The sequence below is a fragment of the Boleophthalmus pectinirostris genome, unplaced genomic scaffold, assembly GCF_026225935.1.
Source record: "Boleophthalmus pectinirostris isolate CB_2022bp ecotype Guang Dong unplaced genomic scaffold, ASM2622593v1 HiC_scaffold_17, whole genome shotgun sequence".
NCBI lineage: Eukaryota > Metazoa > Chordata > Actinopteri > Gobiiformes > Gobiidae > Boleophthalmus > Boleophthalmus pectinirostris.
In genome coordinates this window covers 22191747-22219447 of record NW_026571115.1, presented here as the reverse complement: position 1 = coordinate 22219447, position 27701 = coordinate 22191747, and the positions used below count along the sequence as shown (strand labels likewise).

The following is a 27701-nucleotide window of genomic DNA, read 5'->3' as shown; positions in this document are numbered from 1 at the left end:
TTCAGTGTGATAAAAAACAAGCATTTATTTTCAAATATATAATATATATAAGTGTACAGACAGCAGACATAATATTATAAACCGTTTTCACCCATGCATAAACAGTAGATCACTGTAGTTACACTTCCTGAATGGTCATGTGACTCCCCAAAACATTTACAATAATACAACATATGTCACAATGTTACGAGGTCTTACCAGGTATAGTTATTATTTTACATGAACTCACCAAACCTGCTTCAGTGATGGGAACATGGTGCGTTCAGAATCTCTATGTTAATTCTCTGTATGCCTCATTGCGTTTGCTCTGTCTCAATCTAATCCTGATTTACAGTTTGTTGCTGTAGTTGTCACAGTGTTGGTAAAGAAGCTATAATACACAAAACATAATTACACTAGTCTCCCTGTGTCAGCGAGGGTCTGAGCCAAAACCATTATTTAAATACACAGACAACAGTAATGGATCAAGACAGTACATGTACAGTACAATAGGTATAAAAACAATGTAACAGAATTGCTTGGACACGTTCAATAAGTTTACATGCACAACAGTGGATCTTAGTGCAAAGTTCAGTTATCCTTTTCGTGTGTCTTTTTTTCTTCCTTTTACATTCTTGTCATAAGGTGCAAGTTAACCCTGAAAATCATTTGCGTAACAGTGTTTGGTTCTAATTCTCAAGATTTTTTTGCTAAACTTTAATGACAAGGTAGCAACAAAAAGGGCTGGTGAATGTTCACTATTTAAAGAATGTATTTAGAGTCCGACTTTAGTCAGACAAAGCATGTAAACATATTGATCGCAAACATAAATTATCAGCTAGACTTTGGCCATGAGTTGTTCTGTGAAGAGTCTCTTGAGTTGGGCCACCTCCTCTGTCAGGGAGGAGATCTGGGACTTAAGCGTATGGTTCTCCTGACGGTAAACGTCACTGTGGCCGTGCCTGGGGGACTGGCCAGCTGTGGGAGGCGGGGCGTACTGTTGTGGAGACCTTCTGGCTCTGTCCTCTGCGTCTCCATGGTTACCCCACTGTCCATGTTCCATATTATATCCTTTAGTGTGCGTGTCCGCTGTCTGCTCGCTGCCTTCTCCGTTTGTCTTGAAGCGCAGTTTGTGAGGCAGGTTTTTGAATGTCTCTGGCTGGTCCGACTTTGGGGCCGCTGGCACAATTGGGCTGTGGTGGACCTCACTGGGAGAATGGTGCATCTCGTAGCCCAACTCCTCTCCTCGATGTGGGGAGAGTTTCTCATGGTCGCTCAGGCGATCTTCAAAGAAAACCGGGCTGCCCACACTTGAGCCGCCAGGTGTTGAGAACCCTGAATCTTCTGACACATGCCCTGCTTCCCTGTTAGCCCTGGATGCTAAATGACCGATCTGATTATTGTTATGAATGGGAGCTGGGATATTAGGATCTCCCCTTTGGAGGTAATACTGAGCATTCGTCTGCGGGGGCTGTGTCAGAGGCAGTATTGTAGCATTAGATGGGTCTTTGACAAGCCCGAATCTGAATTTCAGAGCCAACAGCTCAGCCCTAAGACGAGCGTTCTCTTCTAAAAGAGCTAAAACTCTGCTCTCTAAGACCATGTCATTCATGCGGCGCTTCTCTCTGGAGCGTTTGGCTGCTTCGTTGTTCTTCCTCCTCTTGTCCCAGTAGCCCTCATCCTTCTTGTCCTGTGGAATGAACTCTCTCTTGCGCCTCAGGTTGGCAGAGGGGCTCTCTTTGCGTTTGATGGGAGCAGGACGTCCCAGCAGAGATCGGGCCAGGAGGCTGCTCGACGTCAGCATAGACACAGTTTCATCAGTGTAGGAAGTAGTAGCCCCCGGGGACTCCAGGGTCTGGAGTGTAGGTGTTTCCTGTTGACCCTGCATAGTGGCGCTTTCCTTTTCATACATGATTCAAGAAAATCACAGCTCCACCCTGTTAACAAACAGAGGACCAACATTAGTTAGGGGTTAAAAGTTTTAATTCATTGCATTGATTTTCTATATAAATGATTGATTTGTGTTTATTCATGTTTTTCTTATTATTTACAGGATTCAAATGTATTTATTTTATGTAGAAAATAATACAAATACTGAACTGATGCACAGTTGCACACTCCCTACCTGAGTTTCTTAAAGACGTCTTGGGTCTTGTTGCTTGAGCACTGAAGACTGGATGGTGATGGTGGAGTCTGATCAACTGGAAGTCTCTGCAACAGCACCGCCTAGTGCACAAAAGTGCCCCTAAAGAAACAGAGGAAAGGGATTTGGAGGTTACGTAAGAGCCATTACAACACAATATTATGTAACCCTATTACATCTGTCCAATAAAACGGGAGCACCTCGTACCATAACCTGCTATGTCTCAGCACAGTGCAATGTAGGACAATGGCCGTTGTAAATACAAGGCAAGTAAGTTACGTGTCCTATTTTAACACCTCATAATCTGTAATAAACCCGCTTGAATAACAGCTCCATTGACCTATATATGTGCTACGAGAATAAAAGAAGTGTAACATTTGGTTTACTGAAACATACAAGTCATTTTCACAAGCACTGGCATATTAAAGTATTATTATATTTCAAATATAATATAATGTTGTTATATATTTGACAGTGCTAATGTTTATATGGCCGGATAGTAAAAGATAATTCAACTAAGCATAATTATACCGTATGAATCTTATAAACTATACTCCCAAAACGGAGTAAAACAAAACCAAACAAACAACAAACAAAAAATTCGCCAAAGTCAAATTCAATATAGTTTTGTCCGGCGCGAAACGATAATCGTTTTAAAGTTTTTTAGAGCCGTACCTGTCGTAAATAATCCTTAGTTTTGTCCTCCAGTGTGCGTTAAAGTGTCCGTAAATCGTGCGCTCGCTGCGTCTGCTTCTTGTGTCTACCGCGGCTGCTCCATGCGTCTATAATGGTCCGCTCTCTCGTCTCTCTTACTTAATATTACCGCGAGTGAGGTGCACCTCCCTCTGCTCTGCTCTGCTCCACTTGGACTGCCGCAGCTCTTATTTGTAACGTGGAGTTCAGCCCAGGACGGAGGCTATCCTCATGTGAACCGTGTTGGCCCCGCTCCCTGGTATGTGTACGTGAGTGTACGTGATGTATGTGTGAGTGAGAGACGGGCCCGCCTTCCTCTGTACGACACTCTGTGTCCTGTTCTCATCCTCATCAGAGGTGACAGCGCGTACTGGGGACCACCAAAAACATTTAGGCCAAAGTCATGATGAGAGGTGTGCCGCGTGAAGCACGCAAAACAAAGCAGGAGCACATTTATTAACAGCTTACAGTAAACAAATGAGGCAGGTTTATAGAGCACGCCAATGCTCAGAGCTCACACGTATATGTGAAGGTGAGAAGAGAAACCAATCTGTGTTCATCTAAACTATAAAGCAGTAACAGGCTATTTATTTATTTATTTATTTATTTATAATTTTTCATTCATTCATTCATTTTGATGTTTTTTTTTTTTTTGTTTGTTTGTTTTTTTGTTTTTTTTAAATGGCCCAGGCACCATCCCCTCTAAAGTAGTAGGAGTGTGAACATTGTTTTCACATTCAAAAATAGCATAGTAATAATAGTAATACTATCTAATGGTCACTCATAAACTGTCCTACACGGCTGTGCTCTCCAAGCAGGTCACTTAAATGTTGTTGTGCTGTGTTGTGTTACCAACGCCGTTTCTGTGTCACTGTGATCATTTTGCACACACTGTGGACACAGTGTGTACACACTGTGTCGGCCTTTGGCTGTCTAGACCTATTTTTTATTGGCTTATTGAATTTCAACAATTGCTCTTATAATTTCTTTAAAGTTTCCTCATCCTTTTCATGTAAAGTGGCTACTTTTTGCGCACACACATGATTATTTAAGTTTTCTAAAACTGACTTGAAAATGAAGTTTATCTGATGAATAAGAGGTGATCTTTGTTGCAGAATATTACCACAATGTGCTGGCAGATGAAGTTGTTGCTTCCTCCCAAAAGGAGAAGTGTCACAACAGGCAGCATAGTTTAAAAGGGACAAGTCACTGTTGAGTCTCATGAAGGTAAGAGTATATATATTCAGACTGACATCATGCAGTTCTGCTTGTGTGTAAATATAACAAAGAATTCCCACAACATTAACACGTGCTGCTGATATTGTGGAGAGAAACTATTTTCATTTACAATTGTATTAGAATTTAATATGACCATGTCTAGAATTTCCCCTGTTTGTCATAAATATTTACAGTACACCATGAACACAAACGAGAAATCAGAAGTTATGACTATAACTATAAATCCACCTATCTACTATACAGTATAAGTCTATGTCACATACAACATTTTTAAATCATGTTTCATTAATTATAAAATAAAACAATGACATAACATCAGCACAACCCTTCCTACAACTATGACTATGAGAAACCCACTACTAACTATAAACAGTATGCACCATTACTCCTGTCATTACTATTTTGCAAAATGGTCTTGAAACATCCAGTTGTGTGTTGTGTTCATTCTGCCTTTGAGATTTTAAATCCTATGCTCCAGTTACACTCTGAGTTCATGTATGACTCCACAGAGCTTCATGGGAGATGTCATGGTTACATAAGCTTCAGGCTATAGTACATGTTGTTGTTGTAATTGCAGTGTACAGTATTGAGAGCCTGCAGTGACATGTACCTATGTGGATCTGCTGACAGCACGTGGCCCTGCACGCTCCACCTGTCCTCACATGACTGGGTGAATTTCCTCTTGTATTTGGCACTTCTTTACTGTATGTGTTAGGTTAGTGCACAGTTACATATAAGGAATGTTTGTGTAGGTTTAAAGTAAGATCCACTTACTGTAACCTATGGCCCCTCTCTGTTTAAATGTGTTCAGTTTGAGATCAAAAGGACCAGGTCTGTACATGCAAACAACATTCAGAGGTTCTGATGAGTTTGGGCCTTTGCAATATGGTGGATTATTTAAAGTGTAAGAAGTGCAGTTCATAAGTGCTGACATGGTGCCCTTTCATTCAGATAAGCCATGTCTTCTATGTAATCTATTTTTACTATGATGATTTTTTTTTTTAAACAAATAGAATAGTCACATTAATCTGATGAATTGCCCAGCCCTCCTCTTCATTGATGTATGAGTATAAAACCAGTATGCTAAATGGATTGTATGCAATAAAAGATGGATTTGATTTTTGACTGGGCATCCATCATCATTTTTTCTGGTTGGAGTGGAGTCTATGGGCACTTAGATTAACAAATGGCACAGTTGAATGAGTTTTTTGTGTGTGTTTATAAGTCTAAATAGAGGAGGTCTGACCTGTAATTACAGTCATTAGGTTGGCTTTAGTACCAGTAGTGCCTGAATCACATTGAGACAATGTTGGGAATGTTGTCTAAGTTTTTATTTGACACAGTATTGTTGGGTTAATCCATTATTGTGATTATCTGAGTCACAAAACAATTGGCTAAGAGTCATTTCTATAGTACATATATATACAGTACAAAAAATAAACAAACCTAAAGTGCTTTTTATGTGTCAGGTTATGTTAGATTAACATTACTTTCACAAAGTTTGAATTCATAAAGCCAGTTACGTTAGGGATAGTGAACACAAGTAAATGAATGGCTTCACTTTTGTTTAGTCATGCTGCGTATAATTGTAAATGACCGTACCAGTAACACTAAAATATGGTAAATGGTAAAATGGTAAAATTTTTATAAAGCGCTTTTCCACTTTCAAGGCCCTGAAAACTACTCACTCATTCACACATACATTCATATATGATATTATGACATCTCTGTTTGACATTTAATCGTCCTAGAAAACACAAAATTGACTCTTGTGTGCTTTATGCTTTGTTAGAATTTTGTTACCTCCTCAAAAACATATCTGGAGTTGTGTTTTGTTTCATTCCCATATGTCTGAGTAACACTTTATTATTAGTCTTGGCTACATTTCCAAAGCTCAAAATGTTCTGCCCCACCTTATGATGTCATGAAGCTATAATTTTCAATTTAACTGTTAGGGTTTATTTTTTTGTTCAGTAGAGATTGACAATTTCAGGACTGAAACCATCAGTGATTCTAGTGAAAGTGTATGGAGTTTAAAAACATAGTGGAGCACTTTTAGTTATTTATGAGGAGATCCTAAATACATTAACAAAAATAGCATTTACAGAAAAAAAAAAAAAAATTAATTAAAACATGTATTACCATTACAAGGTGGAGAAGAATGTTTTTCATTTGAGAGAAGAATCCAGCCTAAATATGCAGGGACAGTGTGTTAAACATATGTGAATGAAACAAAACACAACTCCGGGTATGTTTTTAATGAGGAAACAGCATTACAACAGATCAGAAAATAGCATATGGGACCTTTCAGCTCTTATTGATAGACTTTGTGGCTTGTTTTGACCGTGACCAGTACAACACAGAGCTTCACGTGTATTTTGAGCTCTCCTTAATTTATGCCACACACATTGGGTCATTGGGCCACGCATTGGAACATAATAAAGCTTTATCAGGATTTATTTACACAGTTCAGCAGAGGACACACGCTGTACTCACTCTCTGCTCTTGGCTTGTACACAGGAACCATAATGAGGGTAATAACATTTCACTCACTTCCTCCATACAGGCAGCTGCTATTCCTGCCCGGGTTTATTTGTGATATTGGCTAATACTATTCGGGTTCACATTGGGACATGGGGAATGTTCTAGTAACATCAGTAATGGAATTCAGTTTTGTATTGTCATTCTGAACATAAGTTGCATATTTGCGCTTCTGACTTCATAATATTTACTAAGATGAACAACTGTACAAGTTACAAACTGTACGCAAATGATGTTTTTGTGTGTGCACGCATCTCTTCCTCCATTGTGTTTTTAATGATTGCATGATGAGGAAGCATATTTTGGCACGCCCTCTTGCGCAATATGTGTTTTTTTTGTTTGCTGTGTAGAGATTGCATGTTCTCCCTCTGCTTGCCCTACTTTCATCCAGGTACTCTGTTTCCCCTAAAAATGTGCACAAAAACATTATTTTCTGATCTGTGTTATAATGTTTCTTCATCAAAAACAGACCTGGAGTTGTGTTTTGTTTTATTCACATAGTTTAACACACAAATTCTGCATACAGTATTTAAGATGAGTTCTTTTCTCAAACAATAAACACTCTGTTCCACCTCATGATGTCATGTGGTAATACAAGAAGTGCTCCACTGTGTCCTTAAACCACACATCTCCACTACAATCATTTGGATGATTTCAGCCCTGGAATTTCCAGTCTAAACCGAACAAACGGTAAAAGGTGGCTACTTCCGCTTCATTACAATCACATGTGGAGGCATGGTGGCATTTGCATGTTTCTCCCCGTATATGGATGGGTTTCCTCTGGGTGCTCCGGTTTCCCCCATCAACCCAAAACATGCTACGTGGGTCTCCAGGAAGAATACGTGATAACAAAGGTCAATTAAATATAATCAATCAATGAACCTGCCCAGGGACGACAGGTGAATATTAGCACTGGTGCTGCACCCTGGTACAATGCATCTCTCCTGTTAAGGTTAATGTAGATTGTGCACTGTCCATGTCTCATTAAATAAATAAACTAAACGAGGTGAAATAGAGCGTTCTGAGATTTGGAAATGTAGACAGACTCATAATAAAGAGTTACTCAAACATGTGTGAATGAAACAAAACATGACTCCAGGTATGTTTCTGAGGCGGTAACAACGTTCTTAACATGACTAAAAGCTCACAAGAGTCAATGTGTAACGTATGTCCTTTAGACAACAAGTTATTCAGACAAAATAACAAACTCAAGCTATTTTATCCTTTACAAAAAACATTCTAGAAATTGAGGACTAATTACATAGAGCAATGCACACAACAGGAATATCGGTAATTAACATGCTTGCTGCTCTCTACCTATTTACTGACAACATAAACATGAACACTCATTTTGCATCTTGTGTACTAGAAACCATCTCATTTCACTGCCAAATGTAGAAATATTCTCATCATACACTTACATAATCACTATTTATAATGGCAAGAAGCACAATTTCACACTATCTCCAGTGTTTAGAATAGTCACACACCCTGGACCAATATGGACATTCCACCCAATCCATTTGAACGAGGAAGCAAAATAAAACTTAATTTTAGATTGTACTAAAATTGTAAAATAGCAAGTCATCTTTGACATTTTAAGATACACAGACCAATGGTTGTTATTTATATGTTATGCATATTTGCCAAGCTCCATTTTCTAGTTTACTAATATAAAAATACACTGTAACTTTCCTGGTGCCTGGAATGTTCAATTGTATACACTTATTTAATTACACCAAATTTTATTTCCCCCCCCCAAAAAAAACCCCAAAAAACAAACTTCAGAACACGCATTGCCTCTCCACAGACATGTGTTGCAACTTTTGATGTCACCTGCTTGTTATTAATAAGTTCAGTGCCATACTGCGGAACATTCTGAGCAAAGCAATGGCGGACTCTCTAAAATGAAAGTGAAGGATTTGTTTTACTTGACACAACTTTGTGCCAGTGCATTAAACAAACATGACACACAGGAAGTCCATTATTCTATAAGTGCTGATGTGATTCCTATCTAGTCCCATTCACTGTTTAGCCATTTCTATCTGCATATTATCAGCCAACAGTTTCCTTTATCCACGTTTCCTGTGAAAATGCTTTCTCTGATAAAGGAAGATGTGTGTCTCTAGGGTTAATGCAACAGGAAGTGAGTTAAGCCACATTTCTGGTAAATGCTTGTGCAATGTATGTATGTAAGCCCCCCCCCGAGGAGAATCTGACAGACTGTTGTGTAAAGGCTGTGGCAGGTGGGGGCAGGGCTGTAGTATAATCTATGGCCTACTCTATAACTAAGAAAACAGTGGAATCACTAGAGCTCGTATAGGGCACTGAGTTCACAAGGGTGCAAGCGTGCCATGGGAGTCTGTGTGGCACTCATCAAAGTAATAGCTGATAGTACGTTTGATAAGTTTGAGTCATACAGCGGCCTGTCACGATAAATACTGTATAGACTTATCACTGAATACATTCACATTTTTGCAATGACTTTTTCTTACTAGTGGAAAATTATCTTTATTTTTCCGTACTACGATAAGATTTGACCTGTAAAATGTTGAAATTCTATGACACATTATAGACCTATTAATTGGAAACAGTCATTTCATCTTTTGAAATATCAAACTCTGTTTTAGTACCAAGAAAAAGGCTAAATGCTTCATACAGCAAAATTATTTTCAATAGAATGTAGTTGTCATCACAAAATATGTTTTTCTGCTACCATGTCTTTTCCATTTACTATTTCTGATAATGGTCTTAATCAAGGCCATTCTAAAACTATATGCAAAAAATTATTTAATTTATTTATTTAGATTTAAAGCTAAGTGAACTCAGTAATTGTTGTGTTTGTATAATGTACGTCAGAACATTGACCTGCCTAGAATTTCTCCAAACAGACTGTACTTTTTTTAGATGTTCAATATGGTTCCCTGGAAGTCTCTCCACCGTGGCGGGAGTCAGTGCAGTCTGATAGCTCTATCTCTGTTCTGTTCTTACCGAGTAGGAGACTAACCAGACCGACTAGACACAGAGGGTCACTGGACTTTGGGAGAGTGATGTCTTATGTAAAATGGTCAGAGTGCAGCCATTCAGGATAGGGCTTAAAATAGACCCCAGACTGGTCCAAGGGGAGTTTAGTGAGCTTGACACACATAACTAGTGGAATAAGGTCACCCACAAGACCAGTGTCCCAATTTAACCCTGGCATATAAAGTTTGTGCTGGACAAAATTCCTTCTGGAACGTTACGAAAGTGTGTTATAACATTGTCAGACTGACCTGTGCGGCCCTCTGTAACATTATCTAATGAGTCAGCGGGTGTTATGAAACAAACTGCCTCCTGGTCAATAGCCTAAATAACTGGACTGAATGCATTTACTGTTACAGCAAATTGACAAAAAAAAAAGTTGTAAAACTGTAATTAAAGGTCTTATATTACGCAAAATTTACTCTTCTTAGCTTTAAGCAATTATAGAATTTTGTTACCTCCTCAGAAACATACCCAGAGTTGCGTTTTGTTTCATTCACACGTATTTGAGTAATCCTTTGTTATTAGTCTGTCTACAAGGCCAAAGCTCAAAATACTCTGTTCCGCCTCAGTGATGTCATGACGCTACCTTTTACCTTTTGTTCAGTAAAGATTGGCAAATCCAGGGCTAAAACGGCAAATGGTTCTAGTGAAGGTGTATAGAGTTTAAAAACACAATGGAACACTTCCTGTATTTCCACATGCCATCACAAGGTGGAACAAAATGAAAGTGCACAGCCTAAATATGCAGTAAATATGTAAGGTTTGCGTGTTGAACATGTGATAATGAAACTAAACACAACTCTAGGCATGTTTTCAAAGAGGATAAATTATAACACAGGTCAGAAAAAAACTAAACAAATATACTGTATGTTATATATACATTGTGTGGAAGTTGTATTTGGAATAGTTTGTATTTGAAGCAGATAAAACAATTTAGATGATATTCTCATTTACTCACAAGTGATATGTTGAGTCCCACTTGAAAACAAATATTAGTGCAGAACATTTTTTTCTTGTGTTAGAAGAAGAAAAACGCAACTTAAATGTTAGATTGATACTGCTACTTCAAATTTTACTTCTCTTATCAAACCACAGGCTACTTCAATTACTTAGAAATAACTAGTTGCAATATTTGGTCCCGAGAGCACTATGAAAAAGAGATTTTCGTCTTTGAAATGTAATGAGAGGTTTCTCATTAAACTTTTTATCAGCAAAGGGATACATGTGTGGAGGAGAGTGCTTCTTGCCGTAAGTGACATGAAAAATCTATTCTGTTTAAGCTTATTCCAATCAAAACGAACAAAATAGCACAAAAAATAGGAGCTCATCTGTGTGTTTACCAGAGTTTTACAGAATCTCTCAAACAAAAACAGTACATCCCAAGATTTTATGACACTTTAAAATTTTTTGATTGAATAGCGAAATAAAATGCTGCCGTTGGTTAATTAAAAACAGAACCATAGAAATTAACTTGTCACTCACAAATCACCACTTCAAAACGTGTTTCTTTATACCCCAACAGTTAAATGTCATGATTTCACTTTTCCATGTGTCCTCAGTTCACCTTTACCCCTGAAAGAACATTCACCTAGACCTGACTGGCAAGTCTTTAACTCATCAGCTTTTAATTATTGTCATTCAAGAGTTTAGACTGGGGGGGGGAAGAAAACTGTGATGTTGTGGCAATAATTATTACTATCCTCAATTTGTTTTTTAAATATGAAAGTAGTCACAAAATACTCTAGTGCTTGTTTTTGAAAGTTGCTGCTGCTATAGGGACTTATTGACTGGGACTCGAGTTTAACTTTTTGCTGTAGTTGAGAAACCAAGAGAAATGTATGATCTGTTCCTATTAAAACAAACATGGCAGATTAAATTTAAAAAATAAATTAACAAAAAATAAGACAGCAAGAGTTGTTTCTGCAGAATCAATGAGTGAAGCAAAATATGTCAATCTGAGTTCAATCTGAGAAGTTTGATTTTGTAGTGAATGGCACTTTACCAATATCACTCATCACTGAAACTGAAATAAACTAACTGGATTGCACTGCTCTGTTGGAGTTTGACTGAGGTGGTGACCAGAGTGAGGTTTTACTGAGTCTGGATTTACCAGGCTAGAAACTTGTATTGATATTAGTTATTACAGGTTGGTACTGTATCATTCTCAACCAGAGACTGTATATATAAATTAGCGCCCAACTGGTATATCGGTTGGCCTATATGAGCACTTGGAGGCATGTCGCAATCGGCCTAAATCTAGCCTATATGGGCAGATAGTCCACGTGGTGATATTATACCTCGTTGTGATCTTAGACTCTACATGTGAGATCAATGTAATCCAATTTATAGACAGATCAATGTCTTACTTTGTGGTGCCACATCAGTATTTATCAGAGGAGTAATTTGTCTGTGTGTAACGCCGTACTGCACCTGAACGCACCTCCAGAGTAATGTCACATGACTCTCGTGCTCTTCTTTACATCCATATCACCATCCTTTCTGAAGCAGCACTGAGGCACTGGCTTTAAATGTTCTTTAAATGTACTGACTATAAATAAAAGTGAACTTTAGGGCAGTTTAGGCAGCAACAAAACAACTGCGTGTTTTTATCAAAGTGCCAAAGCAGAGCAGAGAGGACTGCACCATACACACACAGCTGCCGGACACATGCTGGATTATACTCTTTTTATGGACAACTGTTTTGAGTCAGGATTAAAAGGACACTTATTTGTGAAGACTTGTGATCTGAGAGGTGCCTGTGTGAGTGGTGAGTGTCGCAAATGTGTCGGTCCTGAAGCTACTTTTGATTCTTTTTCTTTAGTTAGAGCACATAAACAGTCTGTTTTCTCTTACATTGACCTATTGTAATGCGACTATAGCGGCTGTGTACATGTTACTAGACACGCACTGATATGTACTTGAGCTGTGACTAGAGCTATGAATGGTCCGCTTTTACAAATATAGTAAATGAATTACCACGGCACACACGCATTTACTTGTTTACTGGCTATAGCCATATCTGCTATCAGTCGGACTTGGGCTCCAATATACAGACACACTGTAGCTAACGCAATGCCACCACAATCCAAATAGGAAGTGATCATGGGGGTGATTAGACACAGGCTCCACGTCAACTTCTTTCTGTAACTGCTGCTGTCAAACTCGTCAGGCTGGTCTTAAAATTTTTGCAGTAACCTTCTCTACACGGTCTTGGTGTTTTAGTTTTGCCGTTTTGTCTGTAAATCAAGATTTTATTAATTGCAGCCAAATGGGGCGCTTACTTTCCCCAAGGTTATTTGAAACTTGGCTCCAAATTTGCCTCTATATCTGCTAGCCTCGAATAGCTTTGTTTGACTGAAGCTGAAAACTGTGGGTGACGTGGCCACTTCTTTATACATGTTCTCAAACACCGCACAAAATCTTTGCTGAAATACGTTCTGGCTGTTTTGTGTTTAGTATACACACATTGGCTTACAAATGGAAAAAAAAACAACATAAATATTGGATATGATCATCAGTAATATTTATCCAATGACATCACTCGCAATGCTTTTCCACACCTGGCTGTTGCTGGCTACCTCATGTCTGAGAACTGTGCAGAATGGACAGAACTGCTTATGCTTTGAAATGGTTGGTCCCTGGAGTCTCACACCAAAAGATTTATGTAAGTGCGTGTGTGTGTCTATAGCACAGACGTACACCGAGCAGATGTATCGCTGGAGCTTAAAATAGGCCATGACTCAGTGTTGTCTTGGGGGATGTTTCGTAACAGCTATGTGTTTGTGTGAAAGTGGGTTTATTTTACAAGTCAGTACAGCATTTAAAGAAACTGTATGTGGCTCGCACTCTCACAGTTTTAAAAGAGATACCGCAATCACAACTGAAGCTGTGTTTTAACCTGCATATTGAACACACAGACATTTTTCTCATTCCCAGTATCAGGTCACAGCAGGTCACAGCTCATGTCATCTGCACAAGGCTGCACTTGCATTGATCAATGATTGTCTGCAGGCAGCGGCGGAAGTAACGTACAGTAACGAACGTAAAGTAAAAGTACAATACTCAAGTACAATTTTTAGGTATCTGTACTTTACTTAAGTGAATTTTACAGTGGATACTTTTTACTTTTACTCTATTACATTAACTCCATGACATTTTAGATCTGGACTGGAAAGTAAAAAGTACTTTTCTTTATGGTTTGAGACCCATAGTCTGATTCATCAGCCAGTTTCACTTCGTAGAAACTGTCTGACCTCGCAACATTAGGATTTGTTCTCTCGACAGTAGGTGGGTACTTTTTAAATTTATTTTTTATTTTTCCAAATCCCGTATAGGAAGAAGGGCGGTAACGTCTTTCCCTTGATAAAATTCAGCAAACATTCTCATTGTTCTGGCTTTAAATCCTCAATCTCGGGAATCGTTGCCAACACAGAATGTATGACTCTTCGCTGATTGGCTGGTGCCCGAACTCACATTTCCGGGGTTCTTGGAAATCGTCTAGTGTATTCAGATTCCTGACCTAGTCACTGGAGAGAAATGAAATTCAGTGGAGGCACTAGGTGGCGCCAGCCTGGCTATGAGACCTGCTGAAATGGCTGAGACTTACTTTTGGCACATTTAATTCTGAGTTTCTGTGCCAACTTTTAGCAAACTAAATACACAAATGCACAAAAACAGCTACAAAAAATTGAGAAATCTAATAAATCAGCCAATTTCTTTCTATTTCATCCTTTTAATTGTTCTAAAAGTCTCTGCAACAGTTGTAGTGCCTTTAGCATACATGTTTATGTATGTTTATATCTGTAAAGTGTCACTGCTAACTTGAGACACATTAGTTACATGCATTTCTGTGCATTGTTGTTCCTATGTATCGTTCCACTCAGGTATTGATTAAGCACCGTTATTAGCCGTTTCTTCTAGAGTTTTCTGGTCAGTTAATAAAGCGACACATGACTTTCTGTGTCTGAAATGTGAGAAGTTGTCGACTCCTTTTCATTACGCACAACTTCCAGAAAATCTTTTTAAACCAGTACTTTTTCATGTTATACTTCTACTTTTTGCCCCTGAATGTGTACTTTTACTTAACAAAATTGAGTACACTGAGCACATCCACCACTATCTGCAGGTGCTGGGGGTTAGGTAGTGACCATTCAGAGCAGAGAGACTCCTTTTAGTTTTAAACCAGCTGCATTTCAGCGCTCAAACTGGCAACCCAAATGAGAGACTTGTAATCATTTTTAGAACCAAAACAACATAATATAACCTAACTGTGTCATAATGTTTTTGTATCAAAAATAGAAATTGACTGATGTGTTTGTTTTCATGGTATTTTGGGGCTGAGTTGGATCATTTTTCCTATATTATGCAATTTAAATGTACTACAAACTGATCCACAGCCCCCCCCTTTTTTTTTTTACAACAAACCTTTAAGAGAGCTGTGTAGGCATGTTTTGTGCAATTATCACTTCACATTAAAGTGTTCAAATAAAGGTTTGTATATATTTTGTGTGGATTCTTTACACACTAGGTCAGCCAAAAGAAAATAACGTCCTGTGCTGGAGATTTATGACCAACAGCCGATACTGTAAATATTGGCCAATCGAAATGGAACAGCTCCACCTTGTTTCTGGGACACTGTGAGATCATGTTCTTCTTCCTCCCACTTCCTTTTTCCTTCAACATTTACTATTGTGTGTGTGTGGGTGCATGGGTGTGTGCATGTGTGTGTACATGGGTGTGTGCAGGTGTGTGTACAGGTGTGTGTGAGCAGTAAACAGATGATAAAAATACACTGTGTTAGCTTTAACATTCTATACTTGTCTTTTTTTTTTTTTTTTGTCACTACTTCAATAAAAAGTGATGTTCTTAACTTCCTAACTTAAGCTCAAAATAAAAATCAGTCAAATAAAATGTTTATGCCTTTTAAAATCAAAATTGTTCATATAGTTCCTTTATTATTTTACTTCACCCCGCTTTTCTACCAGCACTGGATTGCAACGAATTAAAAGTAGTAAAGCACTGTACAAGTTTAAGTATACATTTTAAGTATCTGTATTTTACTTAAGTACATTTTAAACTGGAAATTTTTAAATTGAAAAAAAAAAAAAAATAAATAATAGTCTGAGACCTGCTGAAAAGGATGAGTTTATTTTTAACATGTTCATAGTCTGAGCAAAAAATATACAAATAAAACCTGCTAGAAAATAACAATTGATTCAATCTAGCACATCTTTATTAAAATCACTACATTTGAAGCTTTATTAGATCTCAAAATATGAGCAAAATACTTTTACTTAAGCAGATTTTTCATGTGATACTTTTACTTGAGTAAAATGTTTCTCAAGTAGTTGTACTTTTACTTTAACAAAACGGAGTACTTGTTCCATTACTTCATCCTACTACTGTATGTCATCACTCACTGTCCTAACCGCAATCGTGCTACTCCCAATGATTTTACAAATATTCTATTGCACAATCTAAACTTTCCATTGTTGTTAATACACACTGTTCCACATGTCAGCTTGTACTGTGTGTACTATTTTTATTATTGTTTCTACACATGGACAGACTGTTTACATAGACACCGAATTCAAATGCTGACTCATGGTACACTCAGTTCTACTATTAAAGGACACTCCAATCAGAGTTATATTAAGTCGTGTAATGTAGTGAATTATGTAGACAGGTACAGCAGTTGTTCTTGTTTATGAGGACATATTGTGTTCATAACTCTGTACATATCTGATTACAGTTAAATTCTCCTCAAGGTTTGGTAATACTCTCCCTGCTGTTTTATGCTCTTGAGCAACATACATTTTCACATGACGTTATGCATAAATAAAGAGATGCCGCAGAAGTAAAAGTTTCTGGTAGAGTTTTTGTCACCTGTTTGTGTCAGTAGAAATGCTATTACTTTGCTTGGAATGTTCCACAGTCGAGCATTCAGCTGCTATATCATGCATTTATTCAATTACAGGTGTTTTTATTGCTCAAAAATACAATGAAAAGCAATCTGTAACTTGGACTAGTGGTGTCACCTGCTTGGCTCAATGGAGCAAGTGGGTGGCAGCCAGCTTGGTGCCACCTAGTGCCTCTGCTCAATTTCATTTCTCTCCAGTGAGTAGATCAGGAATCAGAATACTAGACAGTCTGAAAGAAACCTGGAAGCTGTAGACCACGCACCAGTCAATCAGCAAAGAGCTGTGAAGCACCTGTCTGGGTCCTTTTTGTGGTACAACACAACAGTAAACAAAGCGGTCGAGATGGATGTAAACTAAGAACCATATATTCTGTGTTGGCAACGATTCCCAAGATTGAGGATTTAAAGCCGGAACAAAGAGAATGTTTGGTCAATTTTATCAAGGAGAAAGACGTTATTGTGCTTCTTCCTACAGGATTTAGCCCATTACCTACGTCACGACCAAATAGCAGCGATTGGTTAAATGAAAAAACTACCCGCCTACTGTCAAGGTCAGACTTCCAGGTTTCCACGAAGTGAAACTAGCTGATGTATCAGGCCAAGTGGGTAGCGGACGTCTTTCAGAAAAGTTACGTATTGCACCTTTAAGATAATTGTAGGTATGCAAATGAATATGTCAAGTGGTTGTATATAAACAAAATAAGAAAACTGTCAAAAACTGCAACAAATAGATGATAATTGCTGCCTGGGATCTAGAATACACAGTTTTTCAATACTTTACAAAGATTTGAGTCTGGTAACCGGTGAATCTCCTCGAGTTCAAATGGGCATTGTGATGTAGGTTGACCGGGAACAGGTTGAGGTTCAGTGTGTAAAGTTTAAAAACACAGACAAAGGTGTGAAGATGTAGTCCACACTTTACTTTTTTTTTGGTTTTCAATTGTTACAAAAAGTGCAAGTGCAAGTGCAAAAAAATAAAAAATAAAAAAATCCAGGGTGCACTATGGAGGCAGGCAGCAGTTCCTCTCCGAGCAGAACACAGAATGATGTATTGAGGCGCCTTTTATCTGATCTGACTGATTGGGTAAAACTACTATAGCTAAAACAGGGAAGGTAAAAATTAACATTAGCTTAAAATATTGCCCTGCCACTTCATAAAACAAACCCAAAACTAAATAACTCTTAAAACCACAACTATATACATAAAACCCTAAAACCATACACCACAGAAACTTTAAAACCCATAAAACAATAAAACACCAGACCTACTACCCCTGTGCAATATATTACACTTGGTCCTGCCCGGAACCTTAAAAGGGGGAGCTCGTTGCCTGGGGACTCTTTTATAACCTGGACAGAAGAAAAATTTGGTAAGTTTAAAGCAAAACTATACCACTCATTAAAACACAATAAAATACACTCACACACACACATCAACACGTAAAACTTTCCAGACAGATATACAGCACCAAATATATATTGCACTAACTCAATTTAAAATAGGTAATTTGTTAAATAATCATGTCTCCTTCTCCTCCAGGGACCAGCAGCTCTCAATTCAGTTTGCCCCTCTAACCATAAAAATAAAATAAAATTGGGTGTATTCATAGAAGATAAAAGAAGTGAATTTGGTATTAATAATTTATTGATTTTAGGTAGTATTTTTTTCACAAATGTCGTTTTTTTTTTTTAAGATAAAACCAAATAGAACACACTTTAAGAATGACCCGAAGGTTTTTGTTAACTCATTGAACCTGATTGAGTTTTTTGATTAGGTTTCTTGTGTCCTTTTTGAACGATGTTGATTTCTTTGAACAGAAGCTTTAGAATGGTCCCCTTTGTTTGTAAATGTTTTTTGTTTTTGCTTTTTTTTTCCACAATTGTTTTGATCTTTTGCTGTGTTTCGATCTGATCTTTGTATGATGTCTTTTTTTTTTTGTATCTGGGGTTCTGAAGTACTAATAATTTTTTTTTAAAAGGGGGTGAAACAAACAAAACCAAATATGGCTGCTAAAATTCTAAATGATGGGTGACCAATGAGCTCCTTTGTTTCATATGCGTCACTTGAATCTTTATCAAAAGATTTACTGTCATATTTTAGCAAATTTCTGGCAGATTACGAAATTATCATCTGATTCTCATTATTGGAAGATCTGGCATATCAAATCAAAAACAAAATATTTCACATGCTTTTCTCTTTACTTCCTTTAACCCAACCGTCTCTTCCATTTGGTCCTTTCTCCTCTCCTCTGACTCCCTCTATCATTTGTATCTGCAGGTAAACATGACGCAGGGAACCTCCATCGTTTCTCCGGCTCGGTGTTTGGCTCGGCCGCGTCCTCATCACTGCAGCCTCTGACACACTTGGGGGAGAGCACAGTGGAAGTGCCCCAGACCTGCTCCCTTCAAGTGCCTCTATATTTAGACCCTTTGTGCGTCACTGCGTCTCCGGAGCAACTGCCTCTGATGCTTTGGGGTGAGTGGACGATTATGAAACACGTTGGATATTATATGTAAGGAAAGGGGTATGGAGGAGGAGGAGGAGGAGGAAGGGGAGCGAGTCCAAAAGTTTCAAGAATGTGTTATGTAAAAATTATGTAAACTGGCTGTAATAATGATAATGTAAGAGTTTATAGCAACAATCATGACAGCATTTTTCTTGACACTCAGTGTTGCTTCACTATTTGGCGCATTATTCACAGGAAGTGTCTTGCCCAAGAGCATAACAATAGTGCCAAAAGCCAGTAGGTTCTCTCAGATCTGTTTGTCAGCCTCTGCATTCACAAGTAGCTTATCCTGTTGTCTGCCTAGTTAAACGTCAATCTTAGTAACTTTATACTTTTCTGTTAATGGTGCACTCTGTAACTTTTCAGATGGAGGGTGAGATGCCTGCTTTTCCCCATGGACTTGGTATAGCTTTGCCTGAAATGTTCAAAAGTATGCTGTTAAACTTATCTATCTCCATAGAGACAAACATATGAGAACTTAGTCAGATTATAGGTCAAATTCACAGAGGAAACCCCGCTCACAGTAAGAATGCAGATTTTTCAAGGTACTTTTTGAGTATAAAAAACAGTAATTGCATAAATGTAAGCTAGAAACTTAATATAAAAAGAACATAGTGCGTCTTTAATACCTCATAGTGAGTAGTGTTGGCTGACTCATGTACTGCACACTGCTCTATTAGAGATGTAACAATAACCGAAATATCATGATATCGTATCGTCAACATTCTCACAATAATATCATGGATCATCACAATATATTAAATTACAAGTCTCTTTGTTTAAATTAAGAGTTAAGGTACAGCAATAGCTTAAAAAAAGACAGAGGGAACTTCATAGACCATGATCTTTTGCTCCATTTCAGTGTAGATTACATGAAGAAATAACAGTTCTAAGCACTTTTAGTTTTAGTTCTTTGGATTAAGTCTTGTCAAGGCATTTTAAGAGGAAAAAGTAGCATATTAACAGTTTTGTTAACCTCCACAAAATATTGCAATAAATATTGTACTGTGAGATGTATATTGTGAAAATATTGCATAAATATCTTAAGAGATTTGGATATTGTTACATCTCTAATGGTGAGCCTCCCCTCCATATCGTCCCGTGAGGTTCATACCAGGACAATATCATATCGTGAGACTTGGATATCGTTACACCCCCTACGCTCTATGGCATTTTCAGGCCAACAGAGAATTGTGCCGGTGCCAGTTCCCGCACCTAATCTTGAACCGACTCACGTGTTCACGCCGGAAATCGGCGGAATGTTTGGGAAACTTGTTTTTTCTAACCGCACCGTGACGACACAGAAGACGTCAGCACGTTCATCCAGGTCACACACGGTAAAATAAACAAACAGCAGTTGAAACTGTCATGTATGAAATTAAAAGTTTTAAATCTACAAAAACTATTCGCCTGATAAGATTACATCTTTGGATTGGGCATCACTGCTGCCTTCTCCACAGCAGATCGATGTTGTAGCAGAGCTTGGCGCACATAAATAATGACTAGTATAAGTACAAATGCTCACTGGTGTTGATGATGCGATCCATGATTGTTATTTTCCTCCCTATGACATCCGTTTTTGTGTGGCCTTGTTTTTATTTGGTGGTAAATCCAAACCCTCGATGACCCGTCATGGGTTCATGTAAATGGTTTGAATGTGGGTCGTTCACCTGTGAGCACTTTGGTTCGCAGTTGGACTGGTGCGGGAACTGGCACAAGCACTGTTCTGACTGGCCTGAAAACAGCTTTAGTGGAGGGTCTCATGCTCTGGTCATGAGATATTGTTGTTTAGCCTGGAATGTTACAAGCAAAACAAACTATCTGTTTATTTGTTCAATTACAGGCATTTCTAATTTGCCAAAAGTACCTTGAAAGACATGCATCAGTCCGACTGTGAGCAAGATCACCTTTCTGTAGATGCAACTTGGCCTTGACCTACTTATCTCCATGAAGATAGATAAGTTTAATGCCATACAGTGGAACATGCCAGAGAAAGCATTAACATCTCGAGAAGATCACTGACCCAATGTCTGAAATGTTATATAGTGCGTCTTTCATCAAAGAAATTAGAGAGGTATGAATAACATGGGAGTGTTTTGTAATAGCAGTTAAAAATAACTCAAGCTCTTGATGTTTTGTTGACCCACTTTAGTCTCCTCTAATAAACCAAGCCTCAGTCACCTCTTGAGATCCTTGAAATTCAAATTCAGTTAAGCTGATACTATGAACAGAGGAAATGACAAAGGATCATGCAAACTGCTCTTGTGAATTTCTCCGGCGGAAGCAGTGAGGTACTTTGGACCTGTGCAGTGAGTGACCCACAGTCCATGAAAAGGTGGAGGATTAAGCTGCTGCTCTGGTTATATAAAGCTGCTGTTGTGTTACATAATGCGTTCATAATGAGAGGCAGGACAGATATAGATGGCCCACTTTCCACATGATTCACTTCAACATGACAGTGGCACAATGTCCCGGGCACCCAGCATCGCTATAGAAACAGTGCCAATGAGGACTTAACCTGAACCTTCTCCCGGGACAGAACATAAAGTGTAGATGTATGTATGGCTACTGTTCTGTTCTCCCAGAAATTCAGACTGTATAGAATGGACTCCATTTTATAACAATAAAAAAAGGATTGAATCAAAGGGCATCACACTCCAACTTTATTACAGCCGATTACCCAGATACTAATTGACACCAAAACTGCATACTGGAAAAAATACAAAGCTTGACCTAACTAATCGTTTTATAAATGTATTGACCTATATTAGAACTAAAACCATGTTGTAATATTAGAAGACATATTATGTAAATTCAAGTTTCATTCAGTCATTAGCTTACTCAAAGCTGTACTTGATTGAGTCATGCATGCCACAGTAATCTTGTATTGACCTGCATTCAAGGCTTAAGCGCATAAAAAATTCTGTTTTCCCTACACCCTATTCCATCCACTGCTCTGTACTAAGAAGACTCAGATTCTTGATTATATAAATGTGGTTTTCCAAAGATAAAAACATGTTAATGAAAATCCACTGACTGCGATGGTGAAATGTCTTTATGAGGCACGTGAGTTCTGCAGGTTTGAACTGGAAGTTAATGGAGCTATTTCTATTGTTAAGCCATTTTAGATCAATACTGCGTTTTAAAATGATTAAAATGTAAAACAATGATGTACACTGCCAATCAACCGTGTACATTACATGTATTTTATAAGTCATCAAACATCTGATACAAGATATATAGAATTATGTAGTTAAAAGGCCCATGTCATGCAAAATAACTCTTTTCACATTGTATCTTATGCACATATAGAAGCACAATTTGGGTTTTGGAACATCCATTACACAATAGTTATGAAATCTTACTGATTTCTTGGAAGCAGTCACAGACCAGGAACTATGAATGGCCGACTATTGCTTATCCCCCCGACCGTCCTGAGAAAGCACAGGCTCCGCCCTCCGAAACGTGACTTAGGCTCTGAGGGCGCCGCCCTTCCTCCTGCGTCATCGTTGTAGCAGCTTTAGTTCGTTGTCACATGGGAGGTTGGCAGAAATACGCATAATCAATCTAAAAACCACTTCGGCTACAAAGCCCACACATCACGGTACAATATTTATTGCGATATTTTGGAGAGGCTGATATATAGAGGACACTTTTTTGCTTTTAAAATACCTTGACAAGATTTTGGTGTGAATTATTACTGTCATAATTCCAAGCATTCAAATAAAAAACAAATTACTTCATGCTGTCTACACTGAAATGAATGAAACAGGATTTTGTAATTTGATATATTGTGACAGCCCACTATATTATTGTGAGACTTTTGACAATACAATATCACAACATTTTGGTTATTGTTACATCCCTACTAAATACCTAAAAATATGTAATATGCCTTCTTTAAAAAAACTAAAACAAGTAGAGTCTGAAATGTAAGTATGGTGACAACACTACAGCCAACAGTATATATATAGAATTACTGCATAAGACACATGCATGTAAGGGGATATCTTGTTGACGTTGGTGAAATCTAAAACCTAAACATTTCTGGTGACGTTCTGTTTTCTGTATGTACTCTTAATCTATGGAGCCGGAGAATTGTTTTCTAACTGGGACACACTGGTCTTTGTATAATATTATGTCAACATTTACAACAGTGATGTGTCAGTTTGGTAACACTAAGTACTTTACACAACACTTATATGATTGCACAGTGCTGTAACTGTACACAAGCAGGATTTATAGACTTGTTGTTCACCTGTGAAACCTACAGACAAGATGTGACACTGAAAGTAGAAAATACTGCCCCTAAGATGGAAAAGTACAAGCAAAAAGCAGAAAAAAAAATTAAAAATTAAAAACACTGCTTTTAGAAGCCAACTGTCTGTGTGAACACAATCAAAATTTTTAACCTGATTCATCAGTCGGTTTCACTTCATGGAAACCATCTGACCTCGCAGCATTAGGATTTGTTCACTCAGCTGTAGTCGGGTATGTTTTTTTATTTAACCAGATGCTGCTATTTGGTCATGATGTATGTAATGCACCAAATCCCGTAGGAAGGAGGGCAATAACGTCTTTCCCTTGCTAAAATTCACCAAACATTCTGTTTGTTCCGGCTTTAAATCCTCAATTTTGGGAATCGTTGCCAACACAGAATGTATGACTTTGTCTACATCCATCTCGACCGCTTTGTTTACTGTTGTGCTGTACCTCAAAAGGGACCCAGACAGGTGCTTGAGTTTGATGTCTTTGCTTCACAGCTCGTCACTGATTGGCCGGTGTGCGATCTACAACTTCCAGGCTTCTCGCAAAGCAGAGCCTCTGCTCTGCACTAGTTGGCACCAGACTGGCTACTAAATTCTAGCTGTAGGTATGTAATATATTGAATAGAGAACTGCCTTTATAATATGACCTGTTTGAATAGTACATGAATGTTTTCACTGCGTGAACTAGCAAATGACATTAAGGACATGTTATTGTATTTTTATATTATTTAACCGGTAGGCCTGTCACAATAATGAGTATATCGACTTATTGTTCTGTGCATGAAAGGCAGAACAATATAGTTTGGGGTTTAATATTTATCATGTGTACATTTTTTTTTACAACAGTAGGGAGATTTTTGCTACTTTTATGTAATATAAGATGTAAGCTGTAAAGGGTTCATTACTTCATTATGATTTTTATTTGTTGCAGCTCAGGCCTTGTAATTATACTATCTATTTTAAAATAATTTATTTATTTTAAAATTAATACAATCAATTTTGCTTACTTTATGCTGCTTTTCCGTAACAATATGTCATGCTTCAAAATGTGTTATTGTGAAAGGTCTATTAACCAGGACAAGTCTCTAGTCAAGTTCTTAAGCAGCTACTGAGCAATTTCCGATTCACTGGAAACAGTGAGTGCAACTGAATAAGTGTGGAAATTGGTGACCAAACCACTCTAGTTGTTTGCTTTACTTACTTTACAGTCAGAACCAGATCATGTGTAATTTCTTACTGAAATGAAATCGATGAAGCAATTACTTCAAGTGTGTTCTGCCACAGTAAAAGTGTGTTTCTACGAAGAGTTAAAAAGGTTTATAATAATTTAGTAATAAATATGTTCTAATTCATCTGTTATAATTTCATACAGACAGAGGCAGAAATCAGTTAGAGGAAAAGAAGCGTGTTAAAGAAAACCAGTTTGTTGATATCCTGTGTGTTAAATCTTATTTACACCTTCGAAAGCAATGGCTGTAAGTTTACTATGTGTTTGGTGACTTAAACTTGTTCTGTAAGATGTTGTAGAGATCGTTTTTTGCAGGTTATTTCCAGGAATTAGACCTAGCCCATGATCTTGCTAGCTCAGGAGCACTGTGTATTAGCATAGTACTACCTCTATTCACGCGTATTAACGGACTAATTAGCATATGTAAAGATCGCGAAAATCTAAAGACTTGTTAAAGAAGCAGTTTGTGGTGCTAGCTATTTCTCTGATGGATTTCTGTTCTTATATTGCCAGCTAATGTACATTTTATTTGTTTGTTTTTCAGTTTCACTTGGGCTTTTCATGCCACAGTTGTAACCAATTGTAAGCTGTCTAGAAGACTGCATTAAAGGAGCAAGACGCTCAGTTTCCTGGCTCATGAAAAGCGAGTATGACTTACTGTTGATCTGCGTTTACATACACGATGTATCCAACACGTAGTGATAACAGTACAAAGTGAATTGGGGCCTGTTTACAAAAGAAAGCTTGCAGGTAAAAATGTCAAAATATTTTATCGGAAGTGTCTTTCGTTTAGATGGTGATGGCGTTTTGGGGCTTAAAAATGCAAAATCTGAAACCACCCTCCAGAGAGGAAAAGTTGAATACGCTCCGCTGTAGCATTTCCATCTACACTGGCCAAGACACAAAACTCTGTTCAGATCTGCTCACGTCGCGTACGCATTTACGTCACATACATACAGTACATAGAAACCTGACATGCATACCCAATCCAATTCCACACACTTTTGCGTCACCGTATGCACACAGATTTAGTCCCGAAAAACGCTCGTCTAAACAGAATAAAAAGTGAAGCCGCGACACCACTTTTGCGTCTTCTGTTGAGACGGTCATCATTTAAATGTAGCCTTAGTGAACTCAATGTTGATATAGGGAAAGGATTCGACACCATAAATATGAGGAAAACCACTCTTCTGAAGACAATGGAATGTTATTTTCATCACAAAATATTAGTAATTTATTTTATTTTTTCAGTACAACAAAATGGTTTTGTTAAAGGGCCAATGTTACTTTATTCTCTGGTTTATGTTGTAATGTTGTTTCCTCATTAAAAACATACGTGGACTTGTGTTTTCTTTTATTCACACATGGTTAACACACAAATCATACATACAGTTTTTAGGTTGAGTTCTTCTCTCATTCAGAAAACATGCTGTTTGATCTTGTGACGTCATGTGATAATACACGAAGTGCTCCTTGGTGTTTTTAAACTCCATACACTTTCACTAGAATCATTTGGATGATTTCAGTAGTGGAAAAGCCAATCTCTACTGAACTAAAGGTAAAGAATAGCTGTTAACTTGAAAACTACAGCTTCATGACATCACAAGGTGGAAGAGAGCATTTTGAGCTTTGGATATGTAGACATAAAGTGTTACTCAAACATTTGTGAATGAAACTAAACACAAGTGGGTCATGTTTTTGAAGATGTTTCAGCATTCTAACATGGCTTAAAGATTTGATTTGACTTGGCACAAATTTGAAATAAAAACGAATCAAGAGAGAAACAATAATCCTATATATTCTACATAATAAACAACAGAAAAGCGCATTTCTCAAAAAGGAGTGGGAAGAATTAAAAACTTATATTAACCCACCACTATTCATAGTTTCAAAAATTCAAAAATGATGTGGTTGCTGTACATTGATGTATGTACAAATATTGTATGTGCAAATATTTACATATAGCAACACAAATTAATACTATGCATACTAAATATTGTTTTAACTACATTTCTTTCTCTTTTTTTTTGTATTGTACTGTATTATGGTTGTACAAACAAAGCTCACGAGTCAATTTTGCTTAATGTAGGACCTTTAATGAAAAAATATGAGAGATAATAAGTAGTTGCATATTTTGTATTTTGAAAATTGCATATTCTGTAATTTATTTCTGTTTGGAAAACAATTTCTCTATAATAATGTTCATTTCTCAGTCCGAGTCAATTCAAAATCCAAGTTATATTTAGTGTCAGTTTTGCTGCATCACTACAAAGTCTGTATGAGTGTCCTCAGAGGACCTCCTGACGACGCGCTGACATTCAAATCTTTCAACACTTGCATAAAACCATTCAAGCTTTTCTTTGTCACTCCAAAATGAAATTAGAGTGATTATCTGATTTTTGGCAAACTTTGGGAATGCTTGGTATTTAAACTTGCAGTAACTTAACTGTAGTCCTTTGTTGTCATTTTGGATTTATAATAGCTGAAATAAATTATGCAGACTAGAATATTCTCCAGTCAGATAAGGTCAAGTTTGTGATGAAATGTGTGGGTTGTGTCAACGTTACACAAAAAATTACACAATTGCTGTTTTGAATATTCACGTTAGTCTCATCGTGCTTTCAGCAAACAGGAACACAGCCAGATACCTGTAATGTAGAGTTTGGACAGGTGCCCACAGGTTACATACTTCACAAACAACTTGAAATTAAAAACTAGGCTTATAGCTGAGTTCATCTGATTCCACTGTCCTCATGCAACCTGATAAAAGTGATTGCATAATATAGCCTTTCAAATGTAAGAAAATGTAACATTATAAGCTTCTCTTATGACATTTAAAATGTACACTTTCTTTGGTAGAGAAAAAAATAAGTGGATTCTAATTAGTGACAAACCAAAATATAAAAATACTACATTACAAAATGAACAACTTCAAGTGTCAGATGATGTGCTTGTGCTGTTTAAACAGTTTCTTGTGAACTTTTAGCCATGTTAAAATGTGGTTACCTCTTCAAAAACATGTCCAGAGTTGTGTTTAGTTTCATTCAGACATGTTTGAGTAATGTTTTATTGTTGGTCTGTCTCCATCTCCAAAGCTCGAAATGCTCTGTTCCACTTAATGATGTCATGTAATTGTAGTTTTCAAGTTAACAGCTCCTTT

At 37.5% G+C, this 27701-nt stretch overlaps 1 protein-coding gene and 1 long non-coding RNA gene across 2 annotated transcripts; one reads left to right on the top strand and one right to left on the bottom strand.

Moving 5' to 3' along the window:
• Positions 1 to 3044, bottom strand: nfil3-6 (nuclear factor, interleukin 3 regulated, member 6). The gene is made up of 3 exons (XM_020937531.2): positions 2798 to 3044; positions 2105 to 2224; positions 1 to 1916 (listed from the first exon to the last, which is right to left on the bottom strand). Exon 3 carries the CDS (start codon positions 1889 to 1891, stop codon positions 818 to 820), a length of 1074 nt encoding a protein of 357 aa, XP_020793190.1. The 5' UTR covers positions 1892 to 1916; positions 2105 to 2224; positions 2798 to 3044; the 3' UTR covers positions 1 to 817.
• LOC129408676 (uncharacterized) lies at positions 3002 to 26096 on the top strand. The gene is made up of 4 exons (XR_008632075.1): positions 3002 to 3074; positions 18817 to 19014; positions 23809 to 23918; positions 25086 to 26096. It is a non-coding gene; the product is annotated as an uncharacterized LOC129408676 (long non-coding RNA).
• Positions 26097 to 27701: the final 1605 nt, after the last annotated feature.